The sequence below is a fragment of the Limulus polyphemus genome, unplaced genomic scaffold (genome assembly GCF_000517525.1).
Source record: "Limulus polyphemus unplaced genomic scaffold, Limulus_polyphemus-2.1.2 Scaffold46, whole genome shotgun sequence".
Taxonomy (NCBI): domain Eukaryota; kingdom Metazoa; phylum Arthropoda; class Merostomata; order Xiphosura; family Limulidae; genus Limulus; species Limulus polyphemus.
In genome coordinates this window covers 1,203,575-1,227,761 of record NW_013665656.1, presented here as the reverse complement: position 1 = coordinate 1,227,761, position 24,187 = coordinate 1,203,575, and the positions used below count along the sequence as shown (strand labels likewise).

Here is a 24,187-nt window from a genome sequence, read left to right as displayed (position 1 = left end):
GTGGAATCTAAATAAAATAGCAAACCATAGCTCTTATAATGATCAAGATAAAATCCCTCCCATGCCTACATGACACATAGGATCCGGTGTTGAATTCCGCCTTAATTAGTACAAGGGGATGAGAATGGAAAAAAGACAAACAATACAGCTGATGTCCAAGGAATATGTATCCTCATTCATCCTGATTTGTTTTGTGTAATCCACATTTTTTAGTCTCGAAACTAGGTGTCGTGGTCTTTCTTTTATGTATTGCGTTATGACATTTGTGAAAAATGTGTATGTGATGGAGGAAAATGGATATTATTTTTGGATTCAGCGTACAGAAATTACTGTAGAACATGCAAACATTTCAAGACTATAAAACCATCGCAGGCCTGTGTAATTTTTATCGTTTCTAACTTCTTTTTGCGAAAGTTATACAAGTAATTGATAGTGTTCCTTATATCCAGTAGTTATCTGGAGTGATTGTAGGAGGAATCGAAATGCGGACAGGGTGAAATACCTAAACATTTTGTATTATATTTCAGATATCATTATACTAGTGTATAAAAACTATCACTCCAATAATGTTATTCATTGTATTTGTTGTACTTTCTTATCACACATTTTCATTATTTAAATTAGTTGTTCAACACTTTATTCTTTGTGTTTATAATTTCATTATTGGCTTTGTAAATATCAGTGTTTTTTTAAGAATTTTCCAAATGATATGCTATAGTTTAATATTTTTAAACTTAGATTTCTTATACCATTACTGATTCTAGACCAAATTAATGAAATTAAAAATAACAACGAAAATATAAACCCACCTGTTGAGATGTTGATTTATTTTAATTTAGACCTCATACCTTAGAACACGTACTTAATTCATGAATGTATTTACCAACTTCTAAGTTAGCTTTGAACATTTTTAATTCATGAAACCACTTAATCGAAATATAGAAAGTGGGTAAAGTTAACACTTTTTATGTCTCTTTCGTTATCTCGACCTATACAAAATGATATCATCATACATTGGACTTCACATTGAGTTTGTCATTATTGTTATGCATTTACAACAAAAAAGACGGATTATATTTCTAGAGATGTTGTGTTATAAATATAAATAACCTTACAGTTTTCTGTCTGTGGCCAGTTAACATTTCCAGAAATAATTATAATATGAAGTTAGAATATTCAAATATATTTTAAGTTTGTTAATAGAGAATTGTTGGCAATTGAACCCGAATATTTTTCACAAAATTAGCTCCTTAAATGTTTCAACAATATGCTGCATGCTAGAAGCATTCTAATCTAGGCCAAACCTGTATATAGGAATGTACAGTTAAAGAAACACATGAGGGTTGAAACGCGACTGATTAACGAACCTGTAGACATATAGGCTATTTATTAATCTGCACGCGTTATCAGAGATAAAATTATTCTTAGGTTAATGAATAAGAAAAACACCTCACGCTGGTGTTAATGATTGATCAGTATTTATTGCAACCATTATCACCAAATTTTCACTTCAGATATAGTATTGTGTAAATGGAAAAACATACAATTAAAGATTTCCATTGTGTTTTTCTATTTCTGCTTTATGTAGATTAAACTGATTGATTTTGGACTGGCTAGGGAGTATTCGCCTAGTGGAGACCTTCGAGTTTTATTCGGAACCCCAGAGTTTGTAGCTCCAGAAATCATAAGCTACGAACCTGTTAGTCCATTTAGTGATATGTGGAGTGTAGGAGTAATATGTTATGTACTGTAAGTATCACCTAGAAATCGGGTTTTTCTGTTTTCTCTTATTCTATTTCATTGTATAAGTATGTTGTGCGATTTAGTTTTATTGGGATTTTGTTTTCTAGATCCAGTAATTGTAACTTCTCACTTATTTTTTGATATTGAAGAGAAAAAAAAATTATTGGCACCCATTTTAATTGAACACAAGTAAGGTTTTGTTCATAACTTTTGTGCTTATTAAAAAACCGTGAAACAAAAGCAGTCCAAAATCTCAAACTAAAAGAAGCATTGTATAGTATTTGTTAACCTTAGTAAGTGGTGATACCAATCGATTAGAAATAATCAAATAAAAACATTTACGCATTTTTTATAGCTACGATGTCTCGACTTCTGATTTATTTCTCATTCTTTGTTTAAAACTTGAGCTCTGCTGTCATTAGCATTTATTGTAATATACTTTAATATAAAATACCACATTGCCCGATTATAGGGCCATCTCGAATATAAGGTGATTCCCATTTTCAGAAACCATGGGAAAGGAAACAAAATTGAGAGTCATAACGTCCTTTCTTTAGGTCCGAAAAATCAATACTATAACTGAACAGCCTGCAGGTGGATTAGTTACAAGAATTAGGGATGACCTTGAGCGAACATCTGCGTAGACGGACGCTATCTGGACATTCAGGAATAGGACAGACTAGAGTAGAGGCCGCGATTATAAGGCTACTATGAATTTTACAGCCTAATTATTGATCAAAAACATCGCCTTATAATCGGGCCAATACGATAAGTCGACAACGCTACAGTGTAATTGTAATATGTTTTGATGTGTATTAGTGTATATTAATAAAAACAAAATGCACATAAACGTTTGCAATCAGAGTTAGATAAGTAAACAGATCTAAAGTTTATTATGACTTCTTCTGTACTCAACACTTGAAACGCTTTCATTATTTTTGATAAACTTTAAATAAATCATAAATCCTATATTTTCCATGGACTTTATAACTTGTGTGAACAAAATCAGGCCTTATTTTATCAAGTTCTTCTCAAAGGGCATCCTCGTACATAAAATTAATTTATGTTCATAAGTTTTTGAAAATTCATATTTCTTTTAGTTCGTACGATACTTCACCCAAGTTCATGGAATCATTCTAGTGCTACATGATTTTTCTTGGGTGTGTTTCGATAAGAGGAAATAATGCTAAACGACAAAACACAACTGTAACATTTCACCCTGTTTTAACCCTAGCTTATCGGGTCTTTCACCATTCATGGGAGAGAACGATGCTGAGACTTTTACGAACATCACCAAGGCAGAGTTTGATTTTGAAGACGAAGCGTTCGATGCCATAACCCAAGATGCCAAGGAATTCATTTCTCAATTGTTGATCAAACGGCCAAAGTACGTAAATTCTTTACGCCGATTCGGTGTAAGCTGTTAAATTAGAGTTATTTGCTTTTAAAAAGCTGCTAAGGAAATAACAGAAAATTAATGAATTATTTAACGCTCCAGAAAGTGATGATAAAAAAAGTATATTACATGTTCAAGTTATAATAAAGTCGGTACTTTGAAGTAAACCAGAGTGTTAAAGAGGTTAAAATCATAAATAATATTTATAAATAATAAATGTTAAAGAGGTAATAGAGTAACCAAGATTTCTTGTTTCGTTTTTTTTTTAATTCGGTTATTTATTCTTTAGTTCGCACAAAGTTTGAAAAAATATAAAGACAAAATTTCTTTGTTTAAACACCGTTAAAAAGGTTTGGGACATGATGTAAACAAAAAGATTGAAGCATGAAAAAATGTGAGAAAATGGTTGAAAGAAGTGACGTTTTCAAATTACACAAAGTATCGATGAAAACTGACAAGAAATAACACAGACTTTAACAACTTTTTATATTATGTTAATATGCTAGTATATAACATATTTGGACAGGCGTGGCCTAGTGCGCTGCAAATTGGCATGTTCAAGATACGTGCCAGTAATGGCGCTAAACATGCAACACACCTTGCTATGGGTGCGGTATAAGAGTGACAATTAATACTATATTCGATTTAAAGCCAAAAAAAGCATATGTAGTGGAGGAACTTCTGACTGGCGAACTTTCATCTGGTCAACAGTTCAAAGTTAAGTACGATTATACCTGAACCGAAAGAATCTCCGGCATGATCACTTAGCTCATGTATCTCAAAAGGTGCCATCCAAGTTGAAAATACCAAATATACCGTGCATAATATATTTGGCAGGTTAGTTTCTGTATGGATGTAACAGACTGTTTTTTAATTAAAAACGTTATTTAAGCGTATGATTGTTTCTTTGATGTACTTACAGTAAGCGATTGACTGCCGAACAGTGCTTATGTCACAAATGGCTCAAACTGGAGGATCGAAAGACGAAAACTGTACAGCTGCCTACAGATAAACTGAAAAAGTTCATAATCCGACGAAAATGGCAGGTGGGTTTGATATGATTAATTAACGCTAATATCATTTGTTGGACTGCAGAAACTTAAAATGACATTTTTATGGTATTCATACAAAACCAAATTCCATTATTGATCTAATTATTTAAGTGGACACCGTTTTAGGATATTAATTTATGTGGTAAGGTATATTCTAGACCGCTTCCGAATGCTGATAGGTGTTATAATATATATATTCAAAATAAACTTCAGGTTTCAGATTTTTTTCACTTTTTTTTTAATAATATGGATCCTTCCTTTTACTCATATGTATTTTCTTTTTATGAATTCAATTTTCAGAAAACAGGTAATGCAATTCGAGCCTTAGGTCGCATGGTAACGCTGAGTGGAGTTAGCGCGTCCCGATCATCCGTGGGAAGTAGCTCTGGTTATCAGAGCAGCTACGGAAGTCTCAGTGACAGCGAAAGTTCTTTATCTTCGGTGTTTTATCCTTCTAAAACTATCAAGGAAAGTGTTGCTCCTTGGATCATAAGAGAACAGGAGGAAGAGGAAGCTTACTTCAGTGGAGACAACTACACAAAAGATGCTGATTTCACGGACTCACAACGTGGAAGTAAATCTGTGAATGGTGAAAAAACCTCGGTACGAATGAAAAAGACTTTAGACCAAACACTTCGAAAAGTTAGGCCTAAAACTGACGGAAAAGATTCATCTTCTTTCGAAGCTCCTTATTTTATTAAGAAATTAAAAAAGGAAGTACAGGTTCGTGAAGGTGGGCGTATTCGTCTTCAGGTACAAGTGGATGGGAATCCGGAACCCAGTGTCGCATGGTTCGTTGGTGACAAACGCATTGATGCGGACTCAAGGCACAGAGAATACCGCCTGTCAAACGGCGTGTATACTTTAGAGATTGATAATTGCTGTCAGACTGATCGTGGCGAGTACATTTGCGTAGTGAAAAACAACATGGGCGAACAGAAGTGTCGTGGATCTTTAACCGTCCTAAAAAGATGATATGATGTATGTAATGTATCAACATTGAAGTATAGAATTTGCCAACTTTGTTTCTTATAAACATTGTATTGTACATGTTTTATTTATATAAAGGGTTTAATATTATTATCAAATCTCCCAATGCTAATCTTATATAAAACGTCTCTTCACAGTGATATTTTCGTACTGATGATAATGAATAGCTGTGTAAGTTGGAGTGAATTACCTTATCTAATCACAGGTACACTCCAGTCTCTGTCAGCATAGTTGTTTTCTATAGGACAGTGTCATTTGTGAAATGTAAGATCAGTTTAATAAGACCAAAACAACTAAAATGGTTAAAAACAAGCCACTAAAAGACGGTTTGTCGTTTCGTTGATGTTAACGTCAACACCAACCTTGTGTAACTTTGTGGTAATTTTTATCCCACTTTAGCTGTTTTGGTTTTATTATTGATTTTATAATGGGGTATCAACATAGTGAGTATTTCGAAGTGAATAAAAAAGGCTTAACGAAAGAAAAAAAAAGATAAGTAGATGCTTATATCAGATACCTGCTATATGTCGTTATGGAAATATCAGTGTTTAAAATACCTGTTGGGTATATTCCTCTTTGGATGATCAGTATCATGGAAGAATATTTCAAAATGGACTGTGTGTATAGAGTAATTGGTTAATCATTAAATAGATCCGTCAGTGCAGTACCATGTGACCTTATGTATAAATACAGTACCACATAATGCCAGTATTCACATAACTTTTAAAATCCAGTACGGACAAAAAAAAAGTCCAAATAAAGCCAGTTTAAGTCCATATTGTTAAAGCCATTAAACTATTCAGCTTGCACGGAAGATATTTTGTATTTTATCTAAGTTATGGTTGAAACTACATATTTCCTTTTTCTCTCTCTCTGTCTTTGAAGAAGATGTATGTTTTTTTTTTCATGTGCCAAAAGGAAAACAAGATAAACGAAAGTGTAAATTATATAAGATGAAGCAGGTCAGAAAATAAATCTTTGATAGTTTTCGGTAAGGATTCTAGTTTTATGGCCCAAGCCAGTGATTCGTTCGATGTTAAAGATATAGAAGGTATCGTAAGTTCATATTTGGTTTTTTGGCTTTGTGCATAATTTTTAAGGAAACATTACTTTTTTTTTTCCTGTTTTAATATAAGGCCTTTAATGAAAGTGTATAATAACTGAGTGTTTCCGTGAACACTCTGACTTGCTTTGCTTATTTATTTAAAAGTTCAATGTAAGAGTGTATAAATACCTTCTCTATTTGGGATAAGTCAAAAGAAATATTATTCAAGAATGTATTTTTATAGCGTGGATAACGAGTTATCAGGCGATATAATTTTATATGTAAAACCTGGTACGAGAATCTATATTTTCATTCCACGAACGTTATAGGAAGAAAAATAAACACTGTCGTTTGTGAGATATGTGAAAAGATTTAATTTAACCGGTCATTATTCCTAACTATCGCAAGTTTCGGTACAATGTCGTTTATGAATTCTCTTGTATCATATATATCTTGTATTGTAACACTAAATCTTTATCTTTACATAAAACTATTAAATCAGAATCGTATTTGGTGTGTTTTAATTATTAATCTTTTAGAAAAATATTTGGTTTTGTTAATATTTAACCTCTAAAACAGGCTAAACAACGCAAGGAAAAGGGTGTAGTTCGGTTAATATTTAACATCTAAAACAGGCTACATAGGCCAAGGAGATAGGTGTGGTTCAGTTAATATTTAACCTCTAAAAATAGTCTAAACAGCACAAGGAGCTAGGTGTGGTTCGGTTAATATTTAACCTCTAAAAACAGACTGGACGACTAGCACTGTAAGTAAGAACAGAAAAAAAAACATACAACGCCATAATATTGTGGCTAATTCGACTAAACGAAAACTACAGAAGCAAGTTTAAAACTCTTCACTTTGAAGAAACTGGAACTAGAGAATATGAAGGTGTCTATCAGACGAGAAGTAAAAACACCTAAAATCACAGTGACCAACTCAATAAGCTTTTAACCACATAACAATTAAAAACAATCATTTCAAAATGATAAAATATATAAAAAAACAAGCAAAAGGGAATCCTCAATAGCCGCGGTTGTAATTATATCTCGCATCGGTCGAGAGATGGAGCTATGAGCTAAAAGTTCGTACTTGAAAAAAATAGACTCAGAGCCGTTCTATGAGCCGCTATGCCGCGGCTAAATGATTACAGTCTGTACACCTCAAATAACTCTAAAATCACAATCTGAATACATATGAATACGTCGAACGTATGGAAGTAACTTGCATTTGATGTGCTCTCATTCAGTAGGTGCCGTTAGGTGGAGAAATTAGAAAATAATCTGTTCTTACTAAGACATCGACAATAGGTCGAAGAAAGAAAAAAAATCAAAATAAAGTATGTTCTCATTCAATCGCTTTGCAATAAGTTGAAGAAATTAAAACAGTTTGTTCTCAGTATGGTACTGATACTGGTGTTGAATAAATAGAAAACAACATTTTTTTAAAAGCAGACACAACAATGAGTGAAAAAATATAAAAATACTAAAAATTATATTATTTTCTTATTATAACAATAACTTTAGAACCACAGAAAGAAAATTCTCGCTTCGTTTATACTTGGGCAAAATCTGTTTTATCATGACTTGTAGAAATAATTATGTAGTCTCGTAACAATGAAGTAATTGTTTTAATCACAAATTTGACTTCGTGGGGAAAAATTAAATTCTGAAGCTTTGCATATTTAGATATTTTTTAACATATCTAACAAAGCAGAGTATCCAGTGTGATAATGGCGTTTTTTTTTTAGTTTAAGGATTGAGAACTAACGTACACATCTTAAACTGGCCGAAAACTTTATGAGATATTTTTGGGTTTATGGCCGAAAATACTGTTAAGGGCGAGGATATCCAACAGATGATTCAATGGATACGTTTTAGTTAAGTATTTCTAATCGGTTTGTTATAAAGAATTGTTTCCATTATTTAAAGATTATTTTATTCTTCATATATATACTTAACTTATATTTGATCAAAAGTTTTTCATAATCAACTTAAATATAAGTCATCTCAATAGTTGAATTTTAAATCATTAAAATTTCTATTACTCGTACTAACAACAAATAACAGGACTGTAACGCATTACGTCAACTGACCGTACTATTGCGTCACTTCCTTTCATCTCAATGTGGGTGTGTGTGTGTTACAAAGTTAGCAGAGAAATAGCATGAAAACCATTCGAAACTACAGTTCGAGTTGTCAGCTCGTCTATGAAAGTATTTTAACAGAAATTTATTAGCACTAATCTCACGTAATGAACAAATCATTTTACTGTTAATCTAAACTTTATTTGAATTATACGAGTTTACACAACATGGTACAAATCTGTCAGTTACATCTTGCTCTACAGCTGAGCAAAAAGTTAATTTGTTAAACAAGTAATAAAACAAGAAAACGGCAAAAATTCACATCAAAATAAAAATCTTCTGGAGAGCTTTTGGCTACACAAAGGCATATAAAGGCCGATTAGCACGGACGAAATTCGTTTCTATATTCGCTTGTGCCTGAGGGTAGCCAAAAACACAACAAATAACCACAAAGCCTACCAAGCGACACACAATAAAATAAAAGAAATGAGGGTCTGTCCAAGTCCATGAGTCAAAATAATGAGAATATGTCATTCAACATTTGGGAGTGGTCAGAACTGGTCCGACCTCCTTCCCTGTTTTTCATACTTACATAAAGGTTCCTTTACAAGTATTATACAATCCAGGAGATACAGAATCACTTGATTAAGATTTTTCAAGTGCAATTAAAATTCATGATAAATTTTAAAGTTAGCTCTTCGTGTGCTAACTGTTTTTTTTTCCCTATAAAAGTTTACTGTAAATAATTTACACGTTGATAAAATTGATCATGAATTTCAATATTATATCACATTTTAGGTTCAGTAACTTCTTCTACCGCAAACATAAACAATCTCTCTCTCTCTTATATTAGATGCTTACGTTAATTTCACTTAAATAAACTCTTCGCGTAGTGCCAAATTCTAAAGAAGTACTCATTTCGTCCTATCAAATCGTGTTTCGTGTAACTGCGCAACAACGGTTCCACATTGGCTTCTCGTATCCATGACGATGAGGTTTCTGTGCTAAAGCTTAACGAAGCAGTGTGTTCTTCCATTTCCAATGGAGGAACCTCCAGGAAGCCTGCAGGATAAATAAGCATTATTATCAGTTGCTGTCGAATCATATCAAGGTAAATAAAATTAATCTGAATAGGATTTGGTTCCTATTTTATTTTCAAACATAATTAAATATCTGTTATAGCAGCTACAAGTAAAATCCTGTAAATGTGAATCTAATTAATCAGTATTTCTCATTCTAAGGGCAAAATTTTGATTTAGAAAATATAAAACAGAGAAATAAGAAACAGCTACTATATTGGTTTGTTTAGGGAATTCATTTTCTCTCTGAAAGAACATCACAAAGACTAATGACTAACTTTTCTATTTAAATCTGATTAATTTTTTCATCTCGCAATTAAACGCTTAAGAGGAGGGGTATCCAACGTTCTCCAGACTTAAATGTATATACTATCCAGGAGAGAGAATGCTTTAACAGTTTTCTTAGATTCTGTCTTAATTGGTTACTAACCAGGAGGGCAGACAACTTTAATAGGTTCTTCGGATTCTAATGCGTCACTCATTCCTATTTCATTACGCGCCATAATCCGCACCAAATACTCGTGGCCTTCCTGAAGGTCCCGAATTTGAAGCCTTTGTGTTTCTGCATCTACCTGGCCCACCTGGAAAAATCAAAACGTAAGTAGTCAATCAACCAAGAAAGTAGTAGGCCTAACGCGTCACCAAGTCAAACTAGCTTTTTACATTTGATTATTTGAACACGTGAATGCTGTTTGGTCAAACTTTGCCCTGCTCTCGTGTTTTGCAATGTTTCCTTTCAAGTACATAAATATACAAGAAAAGCTGTAAAATATTAGAATTATAGCCTCAGGTGAAAATTTAAATAACATTAGGCTTACGCTTCGCGTCCATATTTTCATGTGTAGAAAAATCCTAGTTTGGGGAATATTTCTATTCCTGTGTTAGTATTGTTTCATATTCGTCTGTTATACAAATGCCACAGGTCAGATGCAATCGTCAGAACAAATTATAAAAGGTAGCCATTTCTTGTTTTTGTTTTTTAATTTGCAGTTGGCATCAAAGCGATTTCATGCCATTTCAGGAGCTGTAGCTATGAGAATGAAAACTTAGTTTAAATAAGGAAAATGAAAAAAAGACATTATTATATTATTCAGTGCTTCTATAAGTACTTAGCAAATTGTTTTTATCTTTGTATTCTTCCAGTATACAATTCAAGAAAATATTTAGTACTGAGAAAAAACTGTAATGTCAAGATCTGACCATCCTCATTCGGTTAGTGCGATTACAACATTTGTTTTTAGTAAGGTTAACGTTTGTTAATCCTCATTAAGTTCATCTGAGTACATTTCAAACATTTTAATGGCCTGACAATGTTTTCACCAGAATACATTTTACCGTTGACAGTAAATGCAAATACTTTTTCAACAGGATAGGTAATGAAAAAAAGTACACTCCTCGAAAGAACACCTTGTAACCAATTAAGTTTATGAAATGTTCTATTAATTTTCGTTAAACAGCAATATCTGAAATTAAAACTTAGCAATTTAGCTTTTATCCTTTGCATAATTGTTTGTTTGTTTTTTGAATTTCGCGCAAAGCTACACGAGGGTATCTACACTAGCCGTCCCTAATTTAGCAGTGTAAGCTAAATAACACTGTTATTGTCCTTGTTGGTCAAGGAAGCTTGATTTTTCCAATCCCCTTCCCTTGGCTGTGGTTTCGCTAGATAGTAGATAGGGACAGTTCCTGAGTAGGGAAGGCAGCTAGTCATCACCACCCACCGTCAACTCTTGGGCTACTCTTTTATCAACGAATAGTGGGGTTGACCGTCACATAACACCCCCACGACTGAAAGGGCGAGCATATTTGGTGGGACGGGGATTTGACCCCGCGGTACTCAGATTGCGAGTCGAGCGCCCTAACCACCTGGCCATGCCGGGCCGCTTTTGCATAATTAAAACAATTTATAGGTTAAACATGTAATTTACTGATAAGAGATATATATTAACAATAACCGTTTCTTTACATATATATTTGATTTCGCAAAATAATATATATAGTTCACGACTGAAACTAAACGAAAATTTCACAAGAGAGAATAAATTATTACCTCCATCCACATTTTTCTCTTGATATCTCGAATGACAATGTTATACCCTAACAAGGGGGCACCACCATCGGATTCCGGTTTGCCCCATTCGATCATAATTGAACTGGGACCAGTAGCTCTCATCTCCAGAGGTGCAGTTGGTGGTGTAGGTCGTTCTGAAGAGTAAAGTTTCATACGAACGACATTTAAATATAAATAAATAATACAAAGAATCCGTTATCAAATTATTCATTTAATTGGTCTTTCTCAATTGAATATCGTAATAACTTACTATATGTAGATAACACACAAATCAAAAGTATTGTGCAATAGAAATATTTGATTAGCTCCTTGTCAGAAAACCTCAGTCATTTAAGCTCTTTCTCATAAATATTCGCTGTTTGATTATGATGTATCTGCGATTCTTACAAAAGTAATAGTTTTATCCACTAGCTTTCATTTCATAACAACTAGTAAAAATTTCTTTGTGAGACAGAAAGAGTAATAGCCTCACCCATTAGCTGTTTACAACAACCAGTAAAAAGTTCTTTGTGGGACAGAAAGAGTAAGTAGCCTTACCTCCTTACCATTAGCTGTTCATAATAACCAGTTAAAAGTTCTTTGTAAAAGAGAAAGAGTTTACAACAAGCAGTAAAAAGTTCTTTGTGAGACAGAAAGAGTTTACAACAAGCAGTAAAAAGTTCTTTGTGAGACAGAAAGAGTAAGTAGCCTTACCTACTTACCATTAGCTGTTCATAATAACCAGTTAAAAGTTCTTTGTAAAAGAGAAAGAGTTTACAACAAGCAGTAAAAAGTTATTTGTAAAACAGAAAGAGTACCAGCCTTACCTACTAGCTGTTTACAACAACCAGTAAAAAAGTTCTTTGTGAGACAGAAAAAGGTAGTAGCCTCACCCATTAGCTGTTTACAACAACCAGTAAAAAGTTCTTTGTGAGACAGAAAAAGGTAGTAGCCTCACCCATTAGCTGTTTACAACCAGTAAAAAGTTTTTGTGAGACAGAAAGAGTACTAGCCATACCTACTAGCTATTTACAACAACCAGTAAAAAGTTATTTGTAAAACAGAAAGAGTACCAGCCTTACCCAGTAGCTGTTTACAACAACCAATAAAAAGTTTTTTGTAATACAGAAAGAGTAGTAGCCTTACCCACAGGCTGTTTACAACAACCGGTAAACTGTTATTTGTAAGACAGAAACACAACCCACCTGCTGTCGTTGCGAGACGCACGGGTTCTTCCATTTCCAACGGTGGGCTAAGACCTGCTGAGTTTTCAGCTAACACCCTGAAGAAGTACTCGCATTTGTCCGACAAATTCTGGACTGTGTGGCACGTCGTGGTTGGTTCTAAGGTCTCTACCCTAACCCATTTTTCCACGTGGGTTTCTCTTTTTTCAATGATGTACGACAACAGCTCTGCCCCTCCTTTGGAAACTGGTGGTTTCCATGACAACGTTAGCGTCTTGTTGGTCATGCTAATAATAGATAGGGGTCCAGAGGGCGCTGAGGGTGGAACTAAATACAAAACAGAAGTTAAATATGAGAACTTAATAACACCAGGATGATTGATTCTACAATACTATCTATATATGAAAATCAGCAATAAAGTTTTGTTTGCAAATTAATACTATAAAAACAGTAATCGAAAGGCACATAATAATCCCCTTTTTAGCTGTTATGGATGATTTGTAATGTATATAACAGGGAATATTCGCTCTAAAAGACACAATTATTACTCTGCATTTACCTATTTGGGCCCCAGGAGTAATAGGTTCTTCTGGTGCCAATGGTGGACTGGTGCCCACTTCATTACGACAGACGATACGAAAGTTGTAGGCAGTTTCTCTTTTCAAGTTCGTGATTTCCATGGTCATAGATCTACCATCCGTAGTGCCAACTTTCTGCCAAGCCTTCCGGCCAAATTCTCGTTTTTCCACAACGTATTCTATAATTGGGGAACCGCCATCACTCTCTGGAGCCTGCCACGAGAGTGTGAAGGAGGTGTTGGTCATATTGGAAGTCTGGAGCGGTCCCTTAGGAGCTGATGGTTTGTCTTTGGGAGATAAGGAAAGAAAAGTGTTTGAGTATAATTCCAAAGCTGTAGATCAATTACTTTAATTTCAATATCGTTCTTATAATACCATTCAATATTTTAATTTTGGACAATAAATACGTTTCAAGGATTTATTCAAACAATAAACAATCAATTGCTTTTGGAAGAACATCACACTGATATACACCACTGTCTCCTTAACTTTAAAAATATCTATCTACTATATAAAAATAGAAGCATACAAATGAGATTAAGTAATTGGTAATTTGTGTTTTAGAGGACTTTCAAGGACATTAGATTGCACTGGATTTGAGGTGTTTATGGACTGCAAATGCCTGAAGTGTAGGAGCGAACAGAGACTAAGATGTTGTTCGTTTCTACACTACAAGCATATGCAGTCCATACAAACGTCAAATTCAGTACAGTCTATAGCCTTACAGAATTAATCAATTAAAAACTAGCCGTGCATAATCTTTATTTTAGATGCTCGAATGTTATCTATTAGACTCTTGTGTGTATGGATTTATTTGTTGACAACGAGAAATCCAACTTACCAAATGGACTCTTCGCTGTGACTGGTTCGGATTGTAACGGTCCTCCACGTCCGTACTCGTTAGATGCTGATACTCGGAACATATATTCGCTACCTTCCTCTAAGTCCGTGACTGTGTAGGACGTGGTGTCAGGTGGAACACTTGTCACCTATCATGGTGGAAATTAGAGATTATCACAGTTCAAGTTAATATTTCTCCAAATCTAATAGCTTTATAGAAATAATTTTAGTGGAATTAACAGATAACAACTATAAGTGTGTAATGAACCTATAAATTATTATTTCCGAGTGTTATAACTGTGTAGAAGTGATAACAGAATATTACTGAAAGTGTAGTGGAATTCAAAGATACAATGGTTTAATTTATTTGTGTTCATGCATTATTACTGTGTATAAGTGGTGTCAAAAGATGGTTACAAGTGTAGTGAAAATCCAGATTATAACGGTTTAATTTAATTTCCACCAAATTTTGAGCCTGTAAAGGAGAAACAAAAGTATAGTTTTAAATAGTATAAATAACTAAATTTTGTGGCATAAATAAGTTTTTTTTCCTAAATGTATGAAGTGTAATTGGTGTTTGGAAGTAAGACTTTGGATTTTATTTTTAAAAAAAACGTGAAGTGTAAAATAGTAACCGTTAACATGACAGTTTGAGCAGTCGGCATGGAATAATTCCTATTACATTTATTTCATTATGCTTGGGGTAAACAAACAACTGTGATACCATCTGACAATAACAAACAGTGCACTTGAAGAATTTGAGTCAAATCAGTTACTATTTTTCATGTAAAAGAATAATCCTAAAAGGAAACTAAAACCTAAAACCTTTAGAGCAAAGGTATTTTCTGTCTTTTTCAATTTAATGATATCGATACATGATCACTACTCGTTAAAACCGATACACGGTCACAAGGATGTAAAATTTCTTAATACTAAGAATTACTTAATGCTCATTATATTTCACTATAATTTTTTAGATATTACAAATACAGTACACACCTCCAACCATACTTTTCTTCTAGCATCGCATCGTTCAATGAAATAGTTCGTAATATCAGAGCCACCATCATCAGAGGGGTGTTTCCAAGTCACGGTAATTTGATCTTTGTCAGTTTTGGGGAATGTGATTGGGCCTTGCGGAGGTCCAGGTTTATCTGTCCAAAGGGAGATAAATGGTTATAAAAGAACAAAAGTAGCCAGTAAAAATCGCTCTGGAGTGTCAGAAGAATTGTAACAGATGACTATATGGGTCTATAATTAGCAAGTTTCTACTTTTTTCTAACCATACACGTTTCTATAAACATCCTAGCTAATTATTAAGTAATCTGAGAACATATGAGTGAAATCAAAGAAGAATACATAATAATATGTCAATTACACTATATATGTCACATCCAGTGCCGACGAGGCCTTTCGACAATACCAGGAATCGACAAAAGTTACAACGTTTAACACAATCTGAAAATACAAGATTAAACTAATTTTTTAAAATTTAGGAAATATATAAATACCTTGCAGAATCTTACTTTTTGTAATCGTATATTGATATTTAATCGAAAATTTCCTCTGAATGGTTACCTGTGTAGTCTCGTCTTCATAATTCAGTCGAACTCATAATCACTTATGCAACGAGACACTTGCTGTGGCTAAATAACATATTAGTTCATTATTCTGGCACTAGATGGCTCTAAAGTTTATGCTTCCGAAAAAATACTGGACATGTTCAATATGGTTTGTCTTAAAACTTTTTAATATATTTTATTATAAATTATTTTACTATAATATATTACATTAAGAACTTTTAACATGAATTATCTAATGTACAGCTTCCGTGGTCTACGACGTTCACGTGATTTTGTTTCCTAAATTCGTAATATTTGTCTCTGATATTACGTTCATATAATTCTTGACTTAACTCAAACCAGCCAAGCAACGATTACACTCACTCTCATATCATATGTTCTATCTAATATCCCACAGATTACGTCATTTCAATCGAAGAGATCGACTAACATCCTAATTAAAATAATTTGATTTTAACTTTTCTTTGTCTTTATCTTACCTAACACTCTGAGCCTAAAATCGTACGACTGGGTTCCAGCGTCATTGGAAAGTTTGAGTGTGTAAATCGCTGTGTCACTATTTTCCACACTCCTAATGATTATCGACGTAGTATTATCTCTTGTTTGGACGAGTGTATGCTTAGTGGATTCTAGCGGTTTCCCATTTTGCTCCCATACGACTTCTGGAACTGGGTATCCATGGGTCGTCACGTTCAAAACGTACTCTGAAGATGTGCGTAGACGAACCTTCTTCAGGTTCTCATCAAACGTAGCAGACGGGGGCTCTGCAAAGAAGCATATGCACAATCAGAAACGGGGGGGGGTGCATTTTCGAAAATAGAAGTTTTATAACTTTAGAGCAACAGCAATATTTTAAAAGTGTAAATATTATCTTTTAACTTGTGATCTGTTTACAAACGTAACATCACTTTTCAGTATTGTTTAGTGTAATACTGCATACTGGAAGACAGGAAACATTCGCGAAAAATTAAAATAATATACGACTCAACTTCAGAGTAATTTTTAAATTCTGACATTTCGCTTGTAAGTCTTTTCCAAAGAAGCACATCAACCTGCATACACAAGTTTAAACTATTTCGAATAATGAAAGTAACAAAATTAACCAAACCATAGATTTATAAAGAATCCATTTATTAAACAATTAAGAATCGTTAAAGAATTATTTTTCTCTTCTAGCTTGCCAAGTATGTTTCTGTTCTAGTTTGGAACGTCAGCGTGGTATTTCTCCTGCACATAAAACATGCATTTTGTATTTTTTTAACGAAAGAAATGATACATAAATGATAAGAATCCAGCGAAGCTTAAAAGCTTATCACAGGAAATGTACAATTTAAAATCAATTAGATCTAATGGCACAACAATCATAGAATACAATAATATTATAAATATAATATAATGCAATACGTAAATCAGAATGTTTCTAACTACATATATCTGAATTCATAACATTAACTATTAAACAATATTTCATCGCTTTTTTCAACATTAGCATATGTTTAAATTTCCATTAAATGGCAGTATGCCTGCGGACTTACAACGCTAGAAACCCGTGGTGCGTAGAGCATTGTGTTGTTTTTTTGTGCTTAACTTCAAAACAAACAATGATAACTTGATTTACATTTTCTATGATTATTTTGTACTTCAGATAACTTATAATGACCCAACTTTTTCGTATCGTATTTTTATCATGATCTATCTTAACTGTATAGAGTGATAAGAAATGCTTTATTATAATGGCACATTGATATAATTTAAACAAAATTTAATATATTTACAGATTTATATCTTTCATATGTAACCATGTTATTATTTATTTTCTCATTAGTAAAATATTTTTTCTATACTATTTGGTAACTGCAATATTTTGTTCATATAGGTCCATATATTGTTATATATTAATTATCTGCTTGTTTGTTTTCTAAAAGCAAAACTACATTAGGCTAGCTACTCTGCTCACCGCGGGGAATCGAACCCCAAATTTTAACGTTGTAAGTCTGTAAATTTACCGCTGTCCCACCGACTGACGTATCATAACGGCTCACGGGTTCACCTAAATAACTAACATTTAGACCTTCGCAACAAATTCAAATTACGCCAGAGAGCAAATATATATTTAATGGCAAAGTCAACGATATGAAATAAATACCTTGAATCTTTAATGTGCACGATGTCTCCGTCGTTCCCATGGAATTGGTTGCCTTGCACGTGTATTTTGCGGCGGATTTCTGAGTTGTTTCACCAATGGTTAATGATGCTACTTGGTTTTCATAAGTTGTAGTGATGTTCCTTAGCACCAGGAGATCCTTTCCATTTTTAAGCCTAATCGAAATACAAGTAAAAGGATCATTCTATCGTATTTACGTAACAACCGTGAAAGTTTACTGCATATAAGGCTAGAGTATTTCTTATACTTCGATTTCCAGAATGACTAACTGAGAGACAGGAATTAATCGCTGTACGCTGAAGTTAAATTAGATTATTTTTAAAATTATGGAATACGTTTCTATGAGTTCTATATTATTCACACAGCTGTTACATATTCACTAGTAAAACATCTCTTTACATTTTAAAGCAGAATTTGGAGTTATAAAATTACGCATCCTAATACATAAATTGTTCAACTATTTCACTGCCATGAGCACATATATGTTCCCCACTAGAGCACTACCATGGGCACACATATATGTTCCCCTCTAGAACACTACCATGGGTACACATATGTTCCCCTCTAGAGCACTACCATGGGGACAAATATGTTCCCCACTAGAGCACTACCATGGGTACACATATGTTCCCCTCTAGAGCACTACCATGGGTACACATATGTTCCCCTCTAGAGCACTACCATGGGTACACTTATGTTCCCCTCTAGAGCACTACCATGGGTACAAATATGTTCCCCTCCAGAACACTACCATGGGTACACATATGTTCCCCTCTAGAGCACTACCATGGGTACAAATATGTTCCCCTCTAGAGCACTGCCATGGGCACATACACGTCCCACTCTAGAGCACTGCCATGGACACAAATATGTTCCCCTCTAGCGCACTACCATGGGTACACATATGTTCCCCTCTAGAGCACTACCATGGGTACAAATATGTTCCCCTCTAGAGCACTGCCATGGGCACATACACGTCCCTCTCTAGAGCACTGCCATGGGAACATACACGCCCCTTTCTAGAACACTGCCATGGACACATATGTGTTCCTCTCTAGAGCATACTCTACATAGCATTTGTAAATGAACCACATGTGAATTTGGAATTTTGTACTACCATGAAAAAAGGATATTCCCTTTCAAATTTACCAAAGTTTACCTGTTTCAGATATGTAATAAAATATCAAACTTGTGTTTTTTTGTTTTTAATTGTGTATCTAAAAACAAACCTGGCACTGAGAGAGTTTTATATATAAATGTGGCAGTAAAAGAGTTAAAGACAAATAGTTTATATTGAGAACTTCTGTTTAACTATAACCACGCCAAAACATATACATGGTAAACATTAGACCCATATAATTAAGAGAATTACGGTTAGTTAAAACAATATTAAAATTCCGAGCGTTTAAACAGGGAATCAAACCCACCAGCCATTTTCTAGCAAAAAAAAAGCTGCTGATAATTTCACATTTTAAGACTGTAAATGTATCGCTTAAATATAGGTGGCTGCAATAATACATTTATTGCTACAAATTTATATTGTTCTACAACTAACGATAAGAAAACAACGTGCCATTTGACTGTAGGCGGAGGTTGTCCTGTGATCCTTGCTTGTAAAACGGCCTTTGCTTTGAGTCCCACAGCAAGATCTTGAAGATGCTCAACTACCACAGGAGGTTCTCCGGCTGCTCAATAAAAGCGTAGCACGTTATATTACATTCTTTTGATATGATCATCAAACATCTTGAAAACATCAATAATATTATCATGTAATTTTAAATAAGATACATCATGTTAATAAATTCTAAAGTTAAAATTCATCAGTCCTATGTAAAAGTACGACACCTTACGCTGGTTACTGCATTTTCACTACGATATTATAAATAACATTTTGTATGTTAATCAGATAGAAAAGTTTGTAAATATTTTTGAAATAAAGTAACTACTAATCTTAGAAATGTTTAATGGTGGTACATCACAACGTAAGGTTAAAAAATGTTCTGAAGAAGTAAAAGAAGACCGGACGAGATTCGATTGAAATAGTTCAAAGGACTTGCAAATTCGCTAATAACTAATAAACTGAAAGTTGTTGTTTTTTCAAAAATTTCACGCAAAAGTACACAAATGGCTATGTGCGCTTAGCCGTTTCAAATTTGGAACTAACAGACTAAGGGAAGGAAGGCATCTAGCCAACAGCCAGTACTAGAACTACTCTTATCTCATCGAATAGTGGGATATGATCGTTACTTTTGTAGCGTATCCATGAATCCAAGATGAGGAGCGTGTATCTATGGCAACGGGCCATAAACCATACTTCCCAGGATTCACAGTCCGAGTACCCTAACCACCAGACCACGTCCAATCCGAATTTAAAATTTTGGAATCCGATATGTGACGTGGTATATTGTTTAGTTACAGCAGTGGTTCTCAAAGTATGGTTCGAGAGGATCCTCCAGGTGGTCCACCGAGTCTTTTGCTCCGCCGAAGTGGTCCGCAGACAAAAAAGCTTGAGAATCACTGAGTTACAATTATTCTCAACAGATGGGCCGTGAGATCCGCAATTATGGGCCGCGGCGGGCTGATATAACTGTGATTGCCCTAAGCCAACGAGTCATCAACTGCATATGGGGGTCTTTAATATTGGGCCAAATAACTAAGTAGGCTTTGAGGTGCAAAAGGCTGGGAAGCCTGGTTTATTTGGTTAAAGCATTGGTATACCAATTTTTGGTTTCTAATCCCGTTCTGTTTCAGTTTCCATCTGTTCATATATGTTCCCTATTCTATAGAATATAATCAAGGAAAGATAAGAATCATCGATTTAGAACCCCACATTTCTGTATAGTTGAATTACCTTTCGCTTCATTAACAGTGATGTATTTGGTCCCTGGAGATGGATCACTTTTTCCTGCGTCATTCACGGCGATCACGCGGAACATATAGTCCATACCTTCCTTCAAGTTAGTCACTAAAATACAAGAGAAGCGTATAAAATAGAATCTTGTTCATAAAAACAAGCAAAAACAATAGGTTTACGCTGATAAATTGTACCTCCAATACTCATAATGTTTCAAATGACACTTTGAGATTGTCTCTACACCATATTATACATAAAGAATCCAGATATTTTGATCCGTTTTCAAAGATACTTATTGTCTCAAGTATGTTTCATGTATTATTCAATATTAACTGTTTATACTTGTAACCATTTCTTTAAAGCAATATATAATTCAAACAAACAACTATCAACAACACTCATGTCGTTTGAAGAGCCATTAATACTATCCATAAGGTTGGTACCTCTACTAAAAAGCAAAGGAGCTAGTGTTTTTAACTTGGTAGTGTTATGACAGAAACATTTCAACAGATGGAATATTAAAACAAAAATCAAGGCTGTACAAATAAATAAGTTTAATTTAACCAAACCTTTATGATGCCTTTCTGGTATTGTCAAATCCTCGTTGTATGTTGACCATCGTAAGGTGTCTCTGTCGTGATACTCAATAATATAGTTAGTGATGGGGGCGCCACCATCGCTCTCAGGCGCCTTCCAACTGAGTATTAGTGATTCGTTGGTAATCTCTGAAGCTTCAGGTGTACCAGGTGGCTTAGGCTTATCTGGAATGTTTAAATGTATATACAGCTATCATTCTACTAAAAAATTCTTTTTCTGAGTACCACATTTTACCACTTATTGCATTCGTTTTGATAATTTATGTAGTACTTTAGCACACTTAATGCTTTTATAGAATGAGGATCAAGTATCTCCTTATAGATTTATTCAGCCTAGCAGCAGCATCATTTGAGATGTCAATTGAGAAAAAGGGCAAATTCGTACAAAAGTTCAGTACCCTTGAAAGCTCTTAAATGTTTCTAAAGTGAAAATATAATAATATGTCTCTTGGTAGTGGATTATAACTTTACAACATATACAGCAAGAGTAAAACTAATATTTTATTGTTAGGTCCCTCTGATATTTGTTTGGGGTGCAAAACCCCATCCTGTGTCTCCCCTTTCTTTCCCACAGTTGATATCCCTGGACCATAGCCTTAATCGCTACTGGTATTTTCTACCTGATTGGCATCTTATGGGAAAAGCTGCCTGTTTATAGACCCCTATACGGTACAGGAATAGCCGTCCATAAACAATAACAATCACTTAGAAGGTTGGGGCTACCGCCCTGTATCAACCTAAAGTTAAACGATAACAATCACCTGGAATGTTGGATCTACCGCCCTGTATCAACCTAGAGTTAAACGATAACAATCACCTCGAAGGTTGGATCTACCACCCTGTATCAACCTAGTGTTAAATAAATCAAAACAATTTTGAATCATTAGGCTATTAAACAGCTCGAATTCTAACATACCTTTTTTTTTTCATCGCATTGGTGTTAAGCGCTTTGAGATTATTCATTGACTTAACGAAAATATTTTTATAGTTGTAAATTTTCAATAAAAACAAACAAACGACAGCACTAACATAGCTACGTATATAGTTAAATTCATGTTGATTTTTTTAAAATATTCACCGTTAATGAGTGATAATGCAGTGATAAAATAAACTTAATTTTTTCTCTCTCTCTCTTCTTTTTTTTTTTTTGCCTGGCAGAACAAAACTTATGTTTACCAGTTCTGTACACATGGGGATGCTTAACAAGGATGTATAGACGTTACATTATCTTTTATCCAAGGATTAAAACAAACATTAGAACTCAGTATCAAAGATACATTTCTGTTTCATTTGTAATGCATAAAAAAGTAGTTGATTACTCTAACAGATTGATTATAATTCTTGAAAAACAAAAGAACATGATTTAGGTTTTCTATAATAGTGGGCCGGCATGGCCAGGTGGTTAGGGCGCTCGACTCGTAATATAAGGGTCGCGGGTTCGGATCCCAGTCCCACCAAACATGTTCGCCCTTTCAGCCGTGGGGGCGTTATAAAGTTACGGTCAATCCCACTATTCGTTGGTAAAAGAGTAGCCCAAGAGTTGGCTGTGGGTGGTGATGACTAGCTGCCTTCCCTCTAGCCTTACACTGCTAAATTAGGGACGGCTAGCGCAGATAGCCCTCGTGTAGCTTCGCGCGAAATTATAACAAACTCCTATAATGGTACAATGTCTTTTTTGTGGATCAGGAACTCAGTGACCAATAGTTACCTATAATAGAAACGATGAAGTCTGTCGTACATTCTCCAACTTTATTTTTCATCTTCATGGTGTACGTCCCGACCTCTGGATCATCCATTTTCTTTATGGAGACTGTCGTTTTGGTCTTCATGGTATCCACTGTAACTTTCTTTGTTGGTTTAAGCGGCTTTCCATTGAAATGCCACTCTATTTTGGGAAGTGGCAGCCCGCTATACGGAATCTCTAAAGTAAGAGAACCTCCTCTTTTGACACTAAACTTTCGCTGGTCCGTCGTTACACGAGGTGGCGCTGTAAGAATAGAGATATAATACAATATTATAAATTCTAAATGGAAAAATAATAAAACAATGTTATGATATATTTATAGTTTCATTTCACCATATGTTATCATACTGGTGTAAATAATATAATTTATCTTATTAGTTTAAAAGATTAAGTAACTGAAACAAATTAAGTAACCCTTCTTTTTTTCTTTTTTTGATACAACTAATATGACCAGCTGTGTAGCTTTACCCTTGTTTCCTCTGTAGTAAACCTACAAACGAAAAACAAAGTTACTAACAAAAGCTGTTGTTTTTGTGTGTGTTTCAGTGAAAGACGTTGTTGTGATTTAGACGGTTTTCGACAGGTTTGGTAAAAATATTCGAACTCTGACTTTACTTATACCGACCACAATTTTACTCTGACATTACATGGTCATCTCTCGTTTAATACCAACCTTCTACGGTCACAGTGGACGAACACTCTTGGTCCAGTAGTGTGCAGGTATACACGCCCCTATCTTCCACTGATGTTTCTCTAATGATCAGCTTCCTTGTTTTGTCCTCGGTTTCGATCACGATACGCTCCGACGGCGTTACTTCTTCCCCATCCTTAAACCATCGAACTTCTAAAGTCTCCTTCGTCACTTCCACCAATAGAGTTGCGGTGTCGCTTTCACGTACGATGATGTCACGCAGTTTCAAAGTAAATTCAGCTGAGACTTCTAAAGATAAATGATAATTATAAAAACTCTATTATAACAAGCAGTTTAGCATAGATTTGCTCGAATGATTCAAATTCTTCATTTCAAAGTAATTACCGCCGAGAAAGAAAAACAAGACCAGAAAAAAGCACAAGAACAAGTGAATGAAAATATGCTATTTTTAGGAAATATGGTAAGAAGTACGAGGTGTGCTAAAAGTCTAGTTGTTGCAGCTAGAGTCTAACCTACAAATCTCAACAAGTATGGAATGTGTTAAAGCCAAA

General features: G+C 34.4%; 2 protein-coding genes across 2 annotated transcripts in view; one reads left to right on the top strand and one right to left on the bottom strand.

Annotated features, from left to right (window-relative positions):
• LOC106462469 (myosin light chain kinase, smooth muscle-like) overlaps positions 1–6,730 on the top strand; it is a 96,824-nt gene extending 90,094 nt beyond the window's left edge. The window contains exons 20-23 of the mRNA XM_022390113.1: positions 1,589–1,749; positions 2,978–3,130; positions 4,062–4,185; positions 4,492–6,730. Coding sequence (XP_022245821.1) covers positions 1,589–1,749; positions 2,978–3,130; positions 4,062–4,185; positions 4,492–5,166 — 1,113 coding nt within the window. The 3' untranslated portion in view covers positions 5,167–6,730. The remainder of the gene's footprint in view (positions 1–1,588; positions 1,750–2,977; positions 3,131–4,061; positions 4,186–4,491) is intronic.
• A 1,761-nt stretch (positions 6,731–8,491) lies between these two features.
• Positions 8,492–24,187, bottom strand: part of LOC106462582 (titin-like) — a 454,586-nt gene continuing 438,890 nt past the window's right edge. The window contains 14 exon segments of the mRNA XM_022390129.1: positions 8,492–9,374; positions 9,822–9,972; positions 11,442–11,596; positions 12,647–12,952; positions 13,185–13,490; positions 14,045–14,192; positions 15,043–15,197; positions 16,106–16,390; positions 17,773–17,945; positions 19,364–19,475; positions 20,642–20,755; positions 21,214–21,405; positions 22,949–23,227; positions 23,658–23,924. Coding sequence (XP_022245837.1) covers positions 9,181–9,374; positions 9,822–9,972; positions 11,442–11,596; positions 12,647–12,952; positions 13,185–13,490; positions 14,045–14,192; positions 15,043–15,197; positions 16,106–16,390; positions 17,773–17,945; positions 19,364–19,475; positions 20,642–20,755; positions 21,214–21,405; positions 22,949–23,227; positions 23,658–23,924 — 2,837 coding nt within the window. The 3' untranslated portion in view covers positions 8,492–9,180.